Raw genomic sequence first — 18515 nt, 5'->3', positions numbered from 1 at the left:
CTAACCATCCTAGGCCTAATACACGCTATCTGAGACCTAATATAGTACAAATATGTACTATACTAGACGTAGGAATATTTCAGTTTGTAGCTTTATTTTTTCCGGACTCTTTAAAGTGATAGTACCAACTTGTACTATCTAATTGTCCATTACGTCAACATATGTACGATGGTCCACATGGTCCGGTTCCCTTATGCAGCACGCACTCAGCACACGCGTGATGACTATTTGTACAATATCTAGCTTCATATAATATTACGTATACAAACACTATGTTGTACCGACACGAAGGATTACTGCCTCATGTCAGTTATTAAACATCTACATAGTTTGGGTGTATTAGGATTTATAACAGGACAACAAAATAAACACAAAACCAAAAGGTCAAGAGATATCCGGCATACAATTATAGTCACTTGGAAAGTTGCTCACGGCCGAGGTTGTGGTGCGTGTACAGTGAATGACAATGTACAGTTGCCACATTAATGAAGATAATTGATACTATTTTTTTTTAATTAATGCATACTGCTTTATGTATATGGTAGAGATGTAAATAGCATGCGAGGGCGGGTCAGCGTGTGAGCATGCTAGACACACTTGTGATCCTCACAACACCTGGCCAGAATGACTCACGCTGAAAACATTAAGTAGAAACTAGGGTACACATAGTTGCCCGCGGCACAATACCTGCTTATTCTCTTGAATTATAATGCTTTTTCGGTTCCCGCAGTTTTCAGAGCATCTTAATGAAATAAATTTGTTTTTGAGATATATTTGAATATTATAGGATTACGAGGTTTTACAGAAAAATAGTTAATTAGTAGCCATATTTTGCAAACAAATTCATGTTATAAATGTTATTGTCCTTTGAGAGTGTAAACACCGTATAACCATGGCCACTGAAACAAGAAAACAGCCTTTATTTCAACAGTAGAATACAACAAAACTGTTTTGACAGCTACTATTTACTATTCGAACCACCAAATATCATCACAATTTATTAAATAAAAATTAGTTTTTTTGTCATAGTTTAACTGACAATAACACCTTCGAATCTTCAAATACCTTTAACCAGGATAGAAAAGTATAAGAGAGAGAGAGAGTGGTAGAGAGAGATCATCAGGACAATGAGTGTGTGTTGACGAACAACAAAATATGAGGAGAGTGCAGCTGCACCCCGTCAGTAGCGGCCAGGGCTGGCACCAGTGTAGTACCACCCCGACCACCGCCTCCCCACGTCTTCCTTAACAAGCGTTAAACAACCCTCTTGTGAGAAGTTATCACCCCACACTCAAGACGACACTTGTATATGTATAGTTTGCGGTAGTGAACTGTTCTTGGAAGTGATCATGAAGGGACAGGTGCTGTGGCTGATACTGTGTACAGTGGCAGGCAAGTGTAATGATAGTATTTTACATTCCACTTACAGTCTGCTTCATATAATTAAAATAATCAGAAAAAATAATATATATATATATATATATATATATATATATATATATATATATATATATATATATATATATATATATATATATATATATATGGGGCACCCGCGTACACTCACATGTTGTCTTCTACCACCCACTATTTTTCTTATATTTTGTCATGTTATTATTTAAAACTTCATCACACAAAAAGGATTACAACATTGGTTACATACAAGGTACATGACTGCTTGTCACAGGCTGTCGAATTCCTCCAACTCCTCAGATGGCGGGCAGGAACTATGGGTACAGTGTGCATTTCCTCTCTGGATCGCCACACTAAGGCGCTGAAAATTGAAACTGGCGTCTCTAGTTGTTTCAATTAATACATAAATTCATACAATGCTGATTGCTGATTAATCAGCACTTCGGTGCTGATTAAGCAAGTGGGGCAGCTAACCACAGAGAAATAGCAAAATCAATCAAAAACAGGCGATTGGAAGGTCAATACATCTTTGTTCCCATAGCGTCTGAGACGCACGGCCCCTGTGGTAGGAGTGTCTTGGGATTTTTTAAGGAATTTAGTTCCAGGCTCATTGACATCACCAGAGATCCAAGTGCTGCCAGTTTCTTGTTTCAGCGCCTCAGTGTGGCGATCCAGAGGGGAAACGCCTGTTGCATTCTCGGTCCCTGTCCGGAAGCGGAGGAGCTTCAAGAGATCAATAACCTTTAAGCACTTACTGTGTCAACCAACGTACATCTTATAACCTTTAAATATCTAATAAAGTACAACAAGACACACAAGGAAGGGGGGGGGGGGGTAGGAGAAAAGCACACAGGAACTGTACTGGAGGAGACCTAAACATTCCTTCTAATTCATTATGTGTGCTTTCCTCCGATGCTCAGGGTCCCCCTTCTTCCAGCCAGAGGAATAAATAAATAAATCTAAATAAATATAAATAAATAAATAAATAAAAATAAATATAAATAAATACATAAATAAATACAAATAAATAAATATATATAAATAAATATTCTTTTTTAATTGAGGTGAAAAAATTAACCCTCCATAGTATATTTTACAGGTTTATATTGCCTGACGGTAAGAGATATGTATCATTGATCTAGTCAACATTTTCATAGGCCATTGAGAAGTGGAAAGAAATTAACTGATTGATTGATTGATGAAGATTAAGCCACACAAGAGGTGGGACGGGCATTAACAGCCCGTAAAGAAATTAACTGTTGTTGTTTTAGATTCAGCTACTGGGAACAAAACATTCCAAGTAGCACGGGCTATGGTGAGCCCGTAAGGAAGTTAGGTGATTGATGATGAAGATTAAACCACCCAAAAGGTGGCACGGGCATGAATAGCCCATAAGTGGTGGCCCTTTTGAGCCATTACCAGTATCAAGAGCTGATACTGGAGATCTGTGGAGGGGAAGTTAGGTGGGGGCAACCGCACACATAGCCAAGAAGGGTGAGGTGACAGAAGTAAGGGGCTGGGCCGCTGGGGCTCCTGCATGTTACTTCACGTGCATATGCACTGACCCACACAAATTTACTGTCAACATGAGACTGTTATAAATACAACAATGAAACATAAAAGTAAACAAGATTACATCAGACTGACGTGAACAATATACCTGTTTGTTTTTTGGTTTGGATAATACAACAAAATCATATAACCTAGCACAAGAAGATATAGTCACTTATTTCTAAAAATATAATTTTCACAAAAATAGTTGTTATAAAGAGATATTTTTTCCAAGAAAACTCGTGTTATGCAGGAAACCTTAAGCAGGATGCGTCTATGTCATAAACAACACGAAACGTGTTCGCGTTGGTGTTTATCTGACTTGCAGTCCTTGCTCGTTAGTGACTTAAAATATGACACGAACATAATTACACTAATATTTGGCGTATTAATATATGTCTACAGGAAAGACTGCTACCAAAATATATATATATATTGACATTTCTGTGTATGTTTGTACATTTGTGTGTATTTCGTTTGCAATGTAATTGTATTCTATGTGTCAACTGGCATTAGTTTGTAGTGTGAATCTATTCGTTTGTGGTAACTAATATTTTCGTCTGTATTGTCACCATGTTAGTTTGTGTTAATTAACTTATTCACTGTGTACTGTCATGCTCATTTGTAATGTGGTTATGTTCGTCTGTATTGTATTGTGGTACCAACGTATTTGTTTTTGTATTGTATTGTGGTACCAACGTATTTGTATTGTATTGTGGTACCAACGTATTTGTTGTTCGTTTGTATTGTATTGATGTACCAATGTATTTGTTTGTTGTTCGTTTGTATTGCATTGTTATATGAAACCGTGCTGCTTTTTTCGCTACGTTTGTGAATATGTGTACCAAAGAGTATGTGAGTTTCTATCTCATGTTGTACAAGTTATATATTATTTAACAGATTTTTTTTCATCGATATGAATTAAATTGTATTAATAATTTGTATTATCAATTTTGAACTAAGTTTTCTTTGTCCTGTACTGTTGTTTATTTGCATTAATTTCAGTATTATGATCCTGCTTCTCTCTCAAATGTCTCTCCAGGCGTGATGGTCATTTAGTGCTGTAGTGGAATATACATTAACTTAGTCAAAGTCTAAGTCAGTATGGCAATTCACTGAGTCAGAGGTGTCCAGTAAGATGACACATGTGGTGTATCGGCAAATACATGTGGCAAATTTATGCTCTTGAACAGCAAGATAATTGTTCTTATAATTTCTAAATAATGTTTTTTTTGGGGGGAATATGGACAATGTTTTAAATAATAGACAGTATGAAGTCTAATATTGAATTTACCCTTCGAGTCGGAGGTATGACAAGTGGAAAAATACCTTTTAGTAACAGTAGGAAATAGACTGAGAACGAGATAACGAACTCAACACATTATTCTTCGTCAAGTATGTCCCAGCGTCTCTCCTAATTTGAAAGTTTTGGCCTTGAATGTTGATATTTATGATTCTCAGCCCACCCTACAATGTTATAGTACTTATAGCAACTATAGCTGGAACGTACAAAAATAGTCTGTTTTAGAAAAAGTTTGTTTTGTACTATTGCATTACCCAGATATAATGCCAAAAAATGAAACAGTAATTGTGCAACCTAACAAAATCCTTAATACGCCTAAATAATCAAACCTAGGCCTAATTTACGTTATCTTAGGCCCAATTAATTCATATATATTTACTATACTAGGTTTGGCAATGTTTAGGTTTGGTTGTTGCCTTCTTTCTCATGCCCTCTACAAAATTAGCACGAAATTTTTTTTAGTGGCAACAGGCTATGTTTGTACGTTCCAGTCGCTATAAGTATCATCAGTTTTGAAGTTTTTGCAGTGTAATAATTCTAGACTCCCTTAAGGGTTCGCCTGCTCCGCTCACCAGACAGGCCTGGTGCGGAAACGAATATGATTTTGCTTCAAAGCCAAATATATTATTGATAAAAAATTATTTTTTTTGAGATTGAAGTTGCATTTTGAAAGCAAACGAATTCATGGACCACAACTCTGTCATTGCAAACTTATTTTCGATGTTCGGGTGAACATGAGCAGTGTAAGAGGCCTGCTGAGGATATAACCATTTTATGTTGGCGAGTGGTCAGGTCTCCCTCAGTGTGTTAGAGTGTAGGTGAGGAGAAGGTGGTTGAGACGTCCCATGACTGTTCGGCAACACTGCGTGCTTTACTTGTAATACTGCATGATGGATTTCTGACATTTTCAATATGGGGTTTATAAAATATTTCACATTGAATTTCAATTATGATTTATAGTAGACACTGTGGCCAGCAGTAGCTGGAGTGGCATCAGTGCGAATAATAAATACGAGGATGCTTTACGATGCTTGACAACGATGCAGTGCTGTTCGAAACTATAACCAAAATATCGCTTTAAACATCTCTCTGAACGGCCAAGGAGTTTTAAATAAATCAAGGTTGATGCAACAAGGAGTTAGACTAGCTGAAAAGCTGAAATGACTCCGAAACCTTGTGATTGAAAATCCTGACAATGCAACTCTTACGATGTGTCCACCAACACAAAACTATGCAACCCTTACGAAATACTGAAAGGGTGGTGAGTTTATTGGCAGGAGTTAGAAGTTGGAGTATGATGACCGTAAACGTCGAATTACCATGAGAGATAAGGGAGAAGCTAGGGTTGGCACCCCTGGGGTTAAAGACTGACACAAACATCAGTGAGGGTGTTTAAAGTTGGTGAGAGTGAGATATAGGGCTGTCTGGTGCAGGGTGAGGGCTGTCTGGTGCAGGGTGAGGGCTGTCTGGTGCAGGGTGAGGGCTGTCTGGTGCAGGGTGAAGGCTGTCTGGTGCAGGGTGAAGGCTGTCTGGTGCAGGGTGAAGGCTGTCTGGTGCAGGGTGAAGGCTGTCTGGTGTAGGGTGAGGGCTGTCTGGTGCAGGGTGAAGGCTGTCTGGTGCAGGGTGAAGGCTGTCTGGTGTAGGGTGAGGGCTGTCTGGTGCAGGGTGAGGGCTGTCTGGTGCAGGGTGAAGGCTGTCTGGTGCAGGGTGAAGGCTGTCTGGTGCAGGGTGAAGGCTGTCTGGTGCAGGGTGAGGGCTGTCTGGTGCAGGGTGAAGGCTGTCTGGTGCAGGGTGAAGGCTGTCTGGTGCAGGGTGAGGGCTGTCTGGTGCAGGGTGAGGGTTGTCTGGTGCAGGGTGAAGGCTGTCTGGTGCAGGGTGAAGGCTGTCTGGTGCAGGGTGAGGGCTGTCTGGTGCAGGGTGAGGGCTGTCTGGTGCAGGGTGAGGGCTGTCTGGTGCAGGGTGAGGGCTGTCTGGTGCAGGGTGAGGGCTGTCTGGTGCAGGGTGAGGGCTGTCTGGTGCAGGGTGAAGGCTGTCTGGTGCAGGGTGAGGGCTGTCTGGTGCAGGGTGAGGGCTGTTTGGTGCAGGGTGAAGGCTGTCTGGTGCAGGGTGAGGGCTGTCTGGTGCAGGGTGAAGGCTGTTTGGTGCAGGGTGAAGGCTGTCTGGTGCAGGGTGAGGGCTGTCTGGGGCAGGGTGAGGGCTGTCTGGTGCAGGGTGAAGGATGTCTGGTGCAGGGTGAAGGCTGTCTGGTGTAGGGTGAGGGCTGTCTGGTGCAGGGTGAGGGCTGTCTGGTGCAGGGTGAAGGCTGTCTGGTGCAGGGTGAAGGCTGTCTGGTGCAGGGTGAAGGCTGTCTGGTGCAGGGTGAGGGCTGTCTGGTGCAGGGTGAAGGCTGTCTGGTGCAGGGTGAAGGCTGTCTGGTGCAGGGTGAGGGCTGTCTGGTGCAGGGTGAGGGCTGTCTGGTGCAGGGTGAAGGCTGTCTGGTGCAGGGTGAAGGCTGTCTGGTGCAGGGTGAGGGCTGTCTGGTGCAGGGTGAAGGCTGTCTGGTGCAGGGTGAGGGCTGTCTGGGTGTAGGGTGAGGGCTGTCTGGTGCAGGGTGAGGGCTGTCTGGTGCAGGGTGAAGGCTGTCTGGTGCAGGGTGAGGGCTGTCTGGTGCAGGGTGAGGGCTGTCTGGTGCAGGGTGAGGGCTGTCTGGTGCAGGGTGAGGGCTGTCTGGTGCAGGGTGAAGGCTGTCTGGTGTAGGGTGAAGGCTGTCTGGTGCAGGGTGAGGGCTGTCTGGTGCAGGGTGAAGGCTGTCTGGTGCAGGGTGAAGGCTGTCTGGTGCAGGGTGAAGGCTGTCTGGTGCAGGGTGAAGGCTGTCTGGTGTAGGGTGAGGGCTGTCTGGTGCAGGGTGAAGGCTGTCTGGTGCAGGGTGAAGGCTGTCTGGTGTAGGGTGAGGGCTGTCTGGTGCAGGGTGAGGGCTGTCTGGTGCAGGGTGAAGGCTGTCTGGTGCAGGGTGAAGGCTGTCTGGTGCAGGGTGAAGGCTGTCTGGTGCAGGGTGAGGGCTGTCTGGTGCAGGGTGAAGGCTGTCTGGTGCAGGGTGAAGGCTGTCTGGTGCAGGGTGAGGGCTGTCTGGTGCAGGGTGAGGGTTGTCTGGTGCAGGGTGAAGGCTGTCTGGTGCAGGGTGAAGGCTGTCTGGTGCAGGGTGAGGGCTGTCTGGTGCAGGGTGAGGGCTGTCTGGTGCAGGGTGAGGGCTGTCTGGTGCAGGGTGAGGGCTGTCTGGTGCAGGGTGAGGGCTGTCTGGTGCAGGGTGAGGGCTGTCTGGTGCAGGGTGAGGGCTGTCTGGTGCAGGGTGAGGGCTGTTTGGTGCAGGGTGAAGGCTGTCTGGTGCAGGGTGAGGGCTGTCTGGTGCAGGGTGAAGGCTGTTTGGTGCAGGGTGAAGGCTGTCTGGTGCAGGGTGAGGGCTGTCTGGGGCAGGGTGAGGGCTGTCTGGTGCAGGGTGAAGGATGTCTGGTGCAGGGTGAAGGCTGTCTGGTGTAGGGTGAGGGCTGTCTGGTGCAGGGTGAGGGCTGTCTGGTGCAGGGTGAAGGCTGTCTGGTGCAGGGTGAAGGCTGTCTGGTGCAGGGTGAAGGCTGTCTGGTGCAGGGTGAGGGCTGTCTGGTGCAGGGTGAAGGCTGTCTGGTGCAGGGTGAAGGCTGTCTGGTGCAGGGTGAGGGCTGTCTGGTGCAGGGTGAGGGCTGTCTGGTGCAGGGTGAAGGCTGTCTGGTGCAGGGTGAAGGCTGTCTGGTGCAGGGTGAGGGCTGTCTGGTGCAGGGTGAGGGCTGTCTGGGTGTAGGGTGAGGGCTGTCTGGTGCAGGGTGAGGGCTGTCTGGTGCAGGGTGAAGGCTGTCTGGTGCAGGGTGAGGGCTGTCTGGTGCAGGGTGAGGGCTGTCTGGTGCAGGGTGAGGGCTGTCTGGTGCAGGGTGAGGGCTGTCTGGTGCAGGGTGAAGGCTGTCTGGTGTAGGGTGAAGGCTGTCTGGTGCAGGGTGAGGGCTGTCTGGTGCAGGGTGAAGGCTGTCTGGTGCAGGGTGAGGGCTGTCTGGGTGTAGGGTGAGGGCTGTCTGGTGCAGATGAAGATCAACTGTGCGAGATGGGTGGGGATGGGTAGGGCAGAAGAGGACGGTGAAGGAATGTAAAGACCCAGGTTGTCAACTAGGGTGCAACACACATGTGCCTGGGCATGATATATGTATAGTCCTCAGCTGGCAAATTTGCACAATTAATGTGGCTCTTTGAATCCATTTCATGAAGTTAAAGTATCGTTTTCAATCAAGTTTTCTAAGGTTTCCCAACGTCAAAAAGCTGTCAATTTAAAGTATCCTCTCCTAACCTACCAGAGGGCCCAAAACAGAAAACAGGACAGAACGTCACTCTCGCCAGCCGCTTTCATTTTCAATTACGACAATATTTGGACTTATGTAACGTATACGATCGAAATGCGACGTTCACTGTAAGAGGACAGGTTGTTCAAACACTGGATGTAAACTTGGAAGCGAAGCTTAGAAGTTTAGTCTCAAGTCGAGTTTCTTTTGAATTTTAAGGAGGTTGACAATAGAAAAGATTGTAAAATGTCACAGTGAATACATTTTGTTTACATTTAATACAGTATCTGATTTATGCTGTTTATTTTGTTCGTATATACATCCTACTGCTGAAGTTTTTTATGGATAATATTGATTACCATAACTGACTGTTTCATAATAAGTTCAAAAGATTTCATGTCCTGTTTATTATTTATATTAAACAACGAATATGATGACCAGATAACTGTAAGTTTATCGAGCATAGATATCCTATTGTACACCCCTGACTTAGACAAATAGCCTACTGACATATTTTTTGTTCATCGAGGCTTATGATCAACATCTTGCCATCATAACAGTAATATTGTTTAATATTGTATTTGGCCTGGAAAATAAGTGACTGCTATGTATAACTGTAACGATGGAGGCAGAGTAAGCTTGAGGTGGAGGTTGTGGTGGCGTGAAGAGTGATGATCTCCCTCAGGTACTCTCGGGTGTGGAAGGCAAAGTACCACCAACAGTGTCCCGACCACCGTCGAGCCATTAATTGAGGCGGCTACGGCGCCCAGCACCGTCGACCGTGCAGGTACGATGGCATAGTGTAAGAGAGAAGTCGTACATAACGTTCGCTACATTCTGTAGTCAACGTTATGCATTAAGTAAGGTTAATATGTAACACAATATTGTGATCAATAACAAATGCTGGCCGGATGTAACGTGTACAAAACGTGAAACGGACGTTTTAATAATGAAATTGGTGTTGTGAGAGTGAAATTGGTGCTGTGAGAATGGAATAAGTGTCATGATAGTGAAATGAGTGCTGTGCATGTTAAATTGTTGATGTGAGAATGAAATGATTGCCTTGAGTATAATGAGAATTATATATCTGTACCTTCTCGTGTTTCTTAAGATGTAGCATCCATGCAGGAGCCGCATACCGGGTTTCCGTAAGTTGTGTCCAGTGCCCTAAATGCCCCTATACCCAGATTTCTGAAAGCTACCCTCTGCAGCATGGATTCTGCACTCAACGGTCGTCGGAAGCAGACGTGTCCGCTCTGCAACATATCACGATCTCGAGCGCTTTACTCTACAAGGTCAGCCTCACTCCCAGCCTGGTTTCTTATAACGGGAAGAGATGGAAGGCCTTCTTCAGTAATGTGCAGTCTGTCTGGTACTGTTCCAAAGGTACCATGCTACACCAAGCCAAGTGACCTTTCCAGAGAGTGGTGGCTACCATTCGGGACGATCATGTTCGACACCACCGACCTCCTGCAGACCCTCTCCACCTGTACCAACGTCATATCCATCCACTTTCGCCAGGAGGGTACGGAAGGTGTTCTTTTCTGCGTACAAAGAGGATATTATTGACCACTTCCCATCACCAAACATCATAAGTGCACTTGAAAAAGCGCATATCCGCCTGACTCTCCCTCGCCGGCACCGTGCTGAGAGATCTGTCTTCATCAAGAGACCCAGCAAGTGTATCCCTGAACGAGACCTCCAAAACTTCATTAATGCAATCGCAGAAGAGAACCCTCCCTTGATACCAGTCCATATCACCATCATTAGTCCCGCTGGCAGAAGACGATCATCTGCACCATCGCTGAGGCGGATATTGCTGCTACGCAAGAGCTTAATAAGTGCCTTGGAGTCAAGATTCCACCGGCCCAGATCAAGAAGGAACGCTATTATGATCACCAACAATGCTTCCAGTGCTGCAAGTATATACACTCCACCAAGAAATGTCCTGAACGCAAACACAAGTGCAGCGTCTGTGCAGGAGGCCACCATCACTCCATTTGCAAGGCTGATTTTCAACGTTGTCTGCTCTGCGATGGGAATCATGTTGATATTTCCCACCGTTGCCCCTCGTCGACAAAAGGAAATTAAGAAAATGGCTGATATGAGGACACCTTCAATTAACCACCAGCGACGACGCTTCAGCAAGCGCTCGCCCCATCCTTCCCAGACCCATCAACCAATCGCTCTGCTGCGACTTGCTGAGAGGATTGCTGGAGCTGACAATAGTTTGTTCGTCACAACCCTCAACGCGTTGTATGCTGCAAACGGTTTAACTACCTTCAGCGTTCCTGAGACTGTACTTCCTGCAGGGCAGACGCCTTCACCATTAACGGAAACGGCCTCGACAGCTGCACAGCCTTTAACACCTGCGGCGACCCCTCCACCTGACTCAAGACGCTCTCCAGCCTACAACGTTCCTGCCACTTCCATGAAGATTACTACCGACGTTCTACGAACTGTGGATATACGTCCTCCGAACCATCTACTTCAGCTGTTGCCACAGCAGCCACTCCGCAACCTTCTTCACAACGTGCTACTACTCAACCTCCAAGGAACACCACCTCAGCTATTGATTCAACTGATTCGTCAGATGAAGATATTGCAGTGGGAACACCATCTCCCTCCACAGGTGAAGGCTCACTACACACCTGATGACTTCCTACTGGACACCACCTCCAACGACAGCACAGCAATGTCAGCGAGACGCAAGACGGCCACGACTTCCGCCATTCACAAGAAGTACGTCGATCCAAGTTCCCTGAAATCTTCAAGGAAGAAGAAGACAAAAAGAAGAGCACTGAACCCTGAAGACCAGCTATTGAAGAATAAAGTACGAAGACCAAACAAGAATGAAGAAATACTTGCAACACCTACCATCAACTGCCTTCAACTACCTAGCCCAACCACTTGGGCTGGTTGGTAGAGCAACGGTCTCGCTTCATGCAGGTCGGCGTTCAATCCGCGATCGTCCATGTGGCTGGTCACCATTCCCTTTCCCTGCGTCATTCCTAATACTTATCCTGACCCATTCCAAAGGCTATATAGTCACAACGGCTTGGCGCTTTCCCCTGATAAATGCTTTCCTTTCGTGCCTTCAACTACCATCAACTGCTTGCGAGTTCAGTCCGGTGTGATCAACCATGATAATTCCACCCTACCACCAACCACAGCGTCAGCTGCAAGTCTTACCCACGGTGGTTGGCCCACCGATCTTTTCCTCCCCTCTTCGACTTGTCTCCAGTTCCTAGCTCAAGATTTCTGCATCCTCTCCCCTGCCATCCATCCCCTCCTTACCTGCTCTAGGGTCCTTGCAACTTAGAACCCTCTGCAGACAGCCTTGGTGTCCTACTCTCAGTCCCTCCCGTATCACTCATTACACGGGCCAGTCTCAGTTAGCACTGTTTTGTCCCTAAAGTGGAAAATATTTGATTCTGAGTCTGTGTCGGTATGTGTCGGTATATGCTCATGCATCCACTGTCCCATGTATACACGTGTGTGTCGGAAAAAGTTATAATGTTAGTTTGCCTGAGAAATAAGGCCAGGATTCATCAAGCATTTACGCGACCATTTACGAAACCTGTACATCTATCCTCAATTACGGCGGCTTAGTTTGTGTGAATGAAACACTTCACGAGCTTCAAAACTTCATAACCCAAGGTCATTATTGCTATGAACAATCTCGAAGAGCTTTCAAGCTCATACACTCATTATAAATGTAAACAAAGCCACCATACCTGAATACAGATGTATAGGTTTCGTGAGTGGTTGAGTCAATTGTGTATGAATAGTGGCTCTGTGAGATACGACATGTAAGGTGACGTTACTGTTACGTACCCTTATAAGATACGTAAGTGAATATATTAATATGTACATTTATAATTGTATGTAAATTACAAGCATGTATATTGTTATACTTATATGTTCTATGCAAATGCACATTCATGTTACAGTGTTGGCGTTAGGCCCAGCGTATCGTGGGAATGATTGTTTATTTCTTTGTGTGATCAGTTTTCCCACGGGAACTAATGATTTATATGTGATCATAAGTGGGTAACAGAGTGAAATAATAATTGAGTGAACTGTATCTGGCAAATTGTCGTGGGATCGTCCGTTGCTGGGTGTGCATGCCATTATTTCTTTCTGTATGCATATTTTAATTACTATGTAAAGAAACAATTGCTTTGTTTGTCTATATATCAATATGTACTAATTATTCATTAAGTTAGTTTAAGATTACTCTTGTCACAATGTAGTGCTCCATTGTTGAAATATTAAATATCGTAACTTTGGCAATTTATTCGCGGGGCAAGGCAATGTGTTTTTTGACTCGCATATTGTAGTTCAGTAGCTGAGCAGAAACCAGGGAGATATCATCTTGGAGTTAAGTCATTCTTTTGTTCTAGCCATATAATTATTCTTAGTATTGATTTAATGTCTGGAAGTTACAGTGATATTTTTAATGTGATATATTGTGACCATATAATCATCTGTTTGCCTTTGAGATTTATTTAATATAAATGATATATATATGCTTAGTCTTTATTCTTCAGTCCTATGAAGATTCTATTTTATGCTCATTACCCATTAAGGGGTTATACTGGTGATTCGCTATTGAGAACAGCAGTTGTGTCGTATCCCTAGACTTATTAAAGTTTGGCTGCTGTAGGATCACGAGCCGTAACGTACGATAGGTAACAGTTACCAGTATGTATATAAGCCTTCATGTAGATACAAGGAAGTAATGAAGGTAACTGTCAGGTCTTGAAGGTAACTGTCAGGTCTTGAAGGTAACTGTCAGGTCTTGAAGGTAACTGTCAGGTCTTGAAGGTAACTGTCAGGTCTTGAAGGTAACTGTTAGGTCTTGAATGATATTACCAAAGTTATTGTGGTTCTCAGTTTAAGTCAGTCATATGGGTTAAGATACATACATGGAGACGAACACTGGCGGAATGTTCCATTAAGAACAGCTGGATCCTTGTGACTGTATTTCATACCCAACTCATCTACCGGGCAGTGGAAGTCTTACAAAATAAGACTTAATAAACATTCTGGGAAAGGTTTTTAATAGACAAAGTTGAATTGTTGCAGCATGAAGTATGGTGTTGTTTAATTTAATTATATATATAACCACTTAAATAATAGCTATGAGTAGGACTAATATTTCTCTTGACCACTAGGGAGTAGTTCAGGAAGAAGGACGGGGAGCAGCGGCGCCGCGACAAGCTCCCTCTCCACCAATGAAGTGCGGCAGCTGACTGAGGAGTTACTTACCCTAGACACGGGGCTCAGCCAACCGTCTGTCAGTCGTCAGGGCAAGACCTCGGGTAGTTCTACTGGAGACTCGGCTACCAACCCGTAAGCTTCCCATTAACAAACAACAGTTTTGCTCAATAGCAATTAAACAATATTTGAGGAACATATATTACTTATTCAGATTTTGTTTAATCCTTTTTCACACACACACACGCAGTTACCATCTCTGAACCCATGCTGGTGGTGTGTTACAAAGCTATTTCCCTCCAGATGCTCTACGAGCCTTTTCCTCTCGATCTTCTCCATCACCTTGCAAGGTATACAAGTTAGGAAAACTGGCCAGTAGTTCAATGCCTCTTGCCTATCCCCCTTTTCGTATATTGGGGATTACATTAGCTGTCCTCCAGTTTTCTGGAAACTGGAGACCTAACGGAAAACTGGGAGACAGCTAATTTTCACACTATATTATGGTCTGACGCCTAGTGATGCGTTTCACAAGGCACTCCATACATTTTCAAACACGAATTTTCAATGCTTTAGCAAGAGCTTATATTCTCTTGGGGTGAGGTAGTACAGGACGTAATTGAGATGAACAAGTGGATGAAACATAATGGATAAATTTCATTATCCACATGCGAACAAATTTGTTCGCATTTGTGTTGCTCACGTGGCCCCACATAGTGAGGTGAATCGATGAAATAACTATGCCTAAGCTTACCACCAAATGCCGTCGGGATGTTGGGGATATAGCCTCGGCTACCAACGTCTTTTGTACGGTCACGGTTGGTCAAGTGGTTAGGTACCAGGTACGCCAGTTGCATAGTGCTCCTGGCTGTCTGGGTTCGAGTCGCTTCTGGGGTGTGGAGTTTTCAGTTTTTCGACTATATATATATATATATATATATATATATATATATATATATATATATATATATATATATATATATACATATATATATATATATATATATATATATATATATATATATATATATATATATATATATATATATATATATATACTTCTTCTGCATGTATACATCTTCTGAGAATGCACTTCTCAGCCTATTATGCAAAACGCCCGATTTGCCTAATAGGCAGAGTGATTTTCTTTATTTTCACTAAATTGTTTCCAATTAGTTTATTTGAATATTAATATTAAATTATATTAAGAACATAAATTATTAACTTAGTTATGTTAGTTTAGGTTAGGTTAAATTAAGATAGGGTAGGTTAGGTTCGGTAATATATCTACGTTAGTTTTAACTCAAATAAAAAGCAATTTACCCCTACATAGTGAAATTAATAGTTTTATCATTTCATAAGAAAAAAATTAGAAAAATTTATAAATTCAGGAAAACTTGGCTTATTAAGCAAATCGGGTCTTGCATAGTAGGCTGAGAAGTGCGTTCTGGCTACTAGGTACGACATATATATATATATATATATATATATATATATATATATATATATATATATATATATATATATATATATATATATATATATATATATATATTCGTTTATTTCCTTTTAATACAGACTGATAGTAAATGTTCCGAGAGCAACATTGAGCAAGCCTACGGTGGAACTAATGCAGCGCCTCCTGGACAACTATGAGCCCCGAACTACGAGCACCGAGGTGCACACCAACGCAGAAATAACAGAGGAAAACAATTTTGTCGACGCTCTGATGCAAACGCCTCTCATGCAGAGACTCGAGACATTCCTCAAACAAAAGAGTAAGATTATGATCTCACATTATAAATTAAACGCCAGTGGCATGATTCAAATATCTTGATCTTGCGTATACAGAAAATGTGCCAGATCAATGAGCTGCAAGGTAAATAACAACAATAGGATTTCTATCATGTCATTGCTTTGCAGATCTGATCAGAAGTTCACTGCAGTCAACCCTGAAGGATATCTGGTTCACACTATACCGGCGGGGAGGGCGGAACATCGCGTCCTCTGGGTTCGAGCACGTGTTCGTTGGGGAGCTGAAGGACGGGAAGGTTGCAGGTTTTCACAACTGGCTGAACTTCAGGAAGGAGGAGCAGGAGGGTGACTTGGATTATAAGGGTTATATGAAATTTGTGGATCTTCATGGAAAAGTAAGGGGAATTTTCAGGTCAAGTTATGTGATATTACTAATATTAATATTGTCAGGTCAGGTATGATCCGTCAGGTGGGGCAATAGGTGTGATGTAAACTGGAAGATTTGCTTTGATGCTGTATATGGTAGGACATACTGAAGTGTAATCTGGCTGTTGATGAGAGTGCTTAATATGAAGTGCTTTGACTGTCTTATTTCCTATTGTCGCAGTATCTGTCAAATATATTGAATTTTTTATTTTTATTTTCAAAGAGACAAATGATGTCTGCCTTCACATTACTACTTGGTCATTGTCACCTCAAACGATCCCAATATTTCTAATAAAATTTTGATGGAGCTAATAAAAAGCTCCATCAAAAAAAACATAATTTCTACTCATAGCCAGAGATATCCTGACCAGCAATACCAGAATAGTCGAGACACAGCAACACAAAGAGATGGGACATTGCCGAAGTATTTCATGTCCAAAACTCATTTAATTATAAACAACGATCTTTCGTTTGATAGTATTTTATGCAACTCGTATTATGTCCCTTTCTAAAGAGTTTCTTGAGCCATACAAGGCTATAATTTGTTTACCCAGTATGAACTGTACATATTGCATTAATAATGCAGGTAAAAACGGTAAAGGAAAAGCCCAAGTCATACGATGTATTATTAACAAACTATCTTTATTACAATATTTACACATTTAATTTCGAACTTAATTCAAAGCTTTATCTACGCCTTAAGGGCTCTTTCTATGGATAAATATTCTATGCATCTCCAATTGGTTGTTTGGTGTTTTTTATTTAATTCTTATAAATATGAAAATACGTTTTAGATTTATTAAACCGTAATAATTAATGTGAATGTACTTAGGCTATATCGAGAGGTAAGGTTTTTAGTGTATATACACCGTTTTAATACTTAACTGGGTTAATGATTATATTATAATCGAAGACAGGAATCAAGGAAGGTTGGTCTCTAAATACTTTATAAAGTAACAGTTTTGAGCACAACACTTCAGAACTTGATATATTTGATCCTTTAGAATCACTACTAACCTATTATTATAATTATGCTTTCTAACCACCACCAGGGACAGATCGTCAAGTTACGCTTTGAATGGTTAAATGAAGCCAAGCCTGTAGGAACGGTATTCATCGGCACCACACCTGAACTGGAAATTGCTCTGTACACCTTGTGTTTCCTGGCCAAGCCTGACTCCAAGTGCCCCGTCCAGCTGGCAGGCAACAAGTTTAATATCCAGACCTGGACCTTCACCTCCGGGGGGAAAACTGTTATAGGAAGCGCCTATCCAGATATTTAGGTCCCGTCATGTGTCGGGTGGGGCTGATAATGCTTACATATACAACCCACTTATAATCTGCATGTGGGGCTTTTAAATTACAAACCTGTTCATTGTAATTGTAAAATATTTCCTTATTACTTAATTTTGTAATCAGATTACTCCTAATGATTATGTCTGGTGCGTCCTAAAGTCTGGTGCGTTCTAAAGTGTTTTAGACACTGATCAGTTCTCTCTCCCGCAGCCTGTGGACATTCCTCCAACAACTCCATATCTTAGTGGTAACGTTATATATTGTAGTATCCCCGGCTTCCTGTCTTAAGAAATCTGTTTCTATTGCTTGCCAATGTTCTATGCATCTCTAGTCCCGTCTTCTCGACCGTTCACAACGTCACTAAACTGATGTACTAAAATGCCCGAACCAAACCTTCCTTGGGTTTGGTTCAGGCCAACCTACCCGAGGACCCACGATTAGAAAATGATTAATTTTGAGAGTCGGTATAATTTTTAGTATATAATTGTTTGGCCTTAGCAGGAGTTATACGTGAAAGTGCGATGTACGATGTAGAATGAGGAGTTGTTTACTGTCATTTTAGTTTTTCATATTCACGTCCACTTTCAGATATAAATAACGGCTACAACATCCTCTGAAAAATAAAGAATTACAACTCAAAATCAAATTTCCTTTTCTTTATTATATACTGCATTGGTTACTATGATTTTATGGAGGTATCATCGTTAAAGATATCGTTTGGTTGTCATTTTTATTTATGTTTCCTTTATTTCTTCAGTCAACAGCTGGAGAATGAATGTGTGAACTAACTTGACACTTAAATTTAATATGATTGAGAAAAAACAATATATATACACAAAAATCTTGATTTGGGAACTTTTTGAAGCCACCCCCAGAGCAGCCATAAAATACTGTCATGTTACGAAAATGAATTCACATAATGTATTAAAGAGTGTGTGCGTGGAGCAGAGAATAGTGGGTGTATATAACGGCCGGACCGTGGCCACTCCTCCCCGTTGACGGGAGACATCTCCCGTCACGCAGAGTGCAGTCGCACCTCCACAGATCTCCAGTATCATCTATTGATACTGGTAATGGCTCCAAAGGGCCACCACTTACGGGCTATTCATGCCCGTGCCACATTTTGGGTGGCTTAATCTTTATCAATCAATCAATCCTCCCCGTTATCATCCGTCAGTCTCCCGCCTCGGCAGATCAAAATAGATTGGAGTAGTTCT

General features: G+C 42.8%; 1 protein-coding gene across 2 annotated transcripts; it reads left to right on the top strand.

Annotated features, from left to right (window-relative positions):
• Positions 1-1171: 1171 nt before the first annotated feature.
• LOC123757287 (endoribonuclease CG2145) lies at positions 1172-17944 on the top strand. 2 transcript variants are annotated; one of them, XM_045740843.2, is made up of 6 exons: positions 1172-1392; positions 9287-9388; positions 13782-13959; positions 15400-15599; positions 15745-15971; positions 17055-17944. In XM_045740843.2, exons 1-6 carry the CDS (start codon positions 1350-1352, stop codon positions 17283-17285), a joined length of 981 nt encoding a protein of 326 aa, XP_045596799.1. In that variant the 5' UTR covers positions 1172-1349; the 3' UTR covers positions 17286-17944. The 2 variants fall into 2 exon arrangements, with proteins under 2 accessions (XP_045596799.1, XP_045596807.1); XM_045740851.2 differs by lacking the exon at positions 9287-9388.
• The last annotated feature ends 571 nt before the right edge of the window (positions 17945-18515 follow it).

This window comes from Procambarus clarkii, chromosome 22 (assembly GCF_040958095.1).
Source record: "Procambarus clarkii isolate CNS0578487 chromosome 22, FALCON_Pclarkii_2.0, whole genome shotgun sequence".
Lineage (NCBI taxonomy): Eukaryota > Metazoa > Arthropoda > Malacostraca > Decapoda > Cambaridae > Procambarus > Procambarus clarkii.
The sequence above is the reverse complement of the archived record's forward strand: the minus strand, read 5'-3'. Positions and strand labels throughout refer to the sequence as shown.

Excerpts from the sequence above, each read along its gene's own strand:
- LOC123757287 (XM_045740843.2), top strand. The coding sequence starts at position 1,350 with ATGAAGGGACAGGTGCTGTGGCTGATACTGTGTACAGTGGCAG. Across the intron at positions 1,393-9,286 it reads GATACTGTGTACAGTGGCAG|GTACTCTCGGGTGTGGAAGG; the intron begins GCAAGTGTAATG and ends GATCTCCCTCAG. Across the intron at positions 13,960-15,399 it reads GGAGACTCGGCTACCAACCC|ACTGATAGTAAATGTTCCGA; the intron begins GTAAGCTTCCCA and ends CTTTTAATACAG.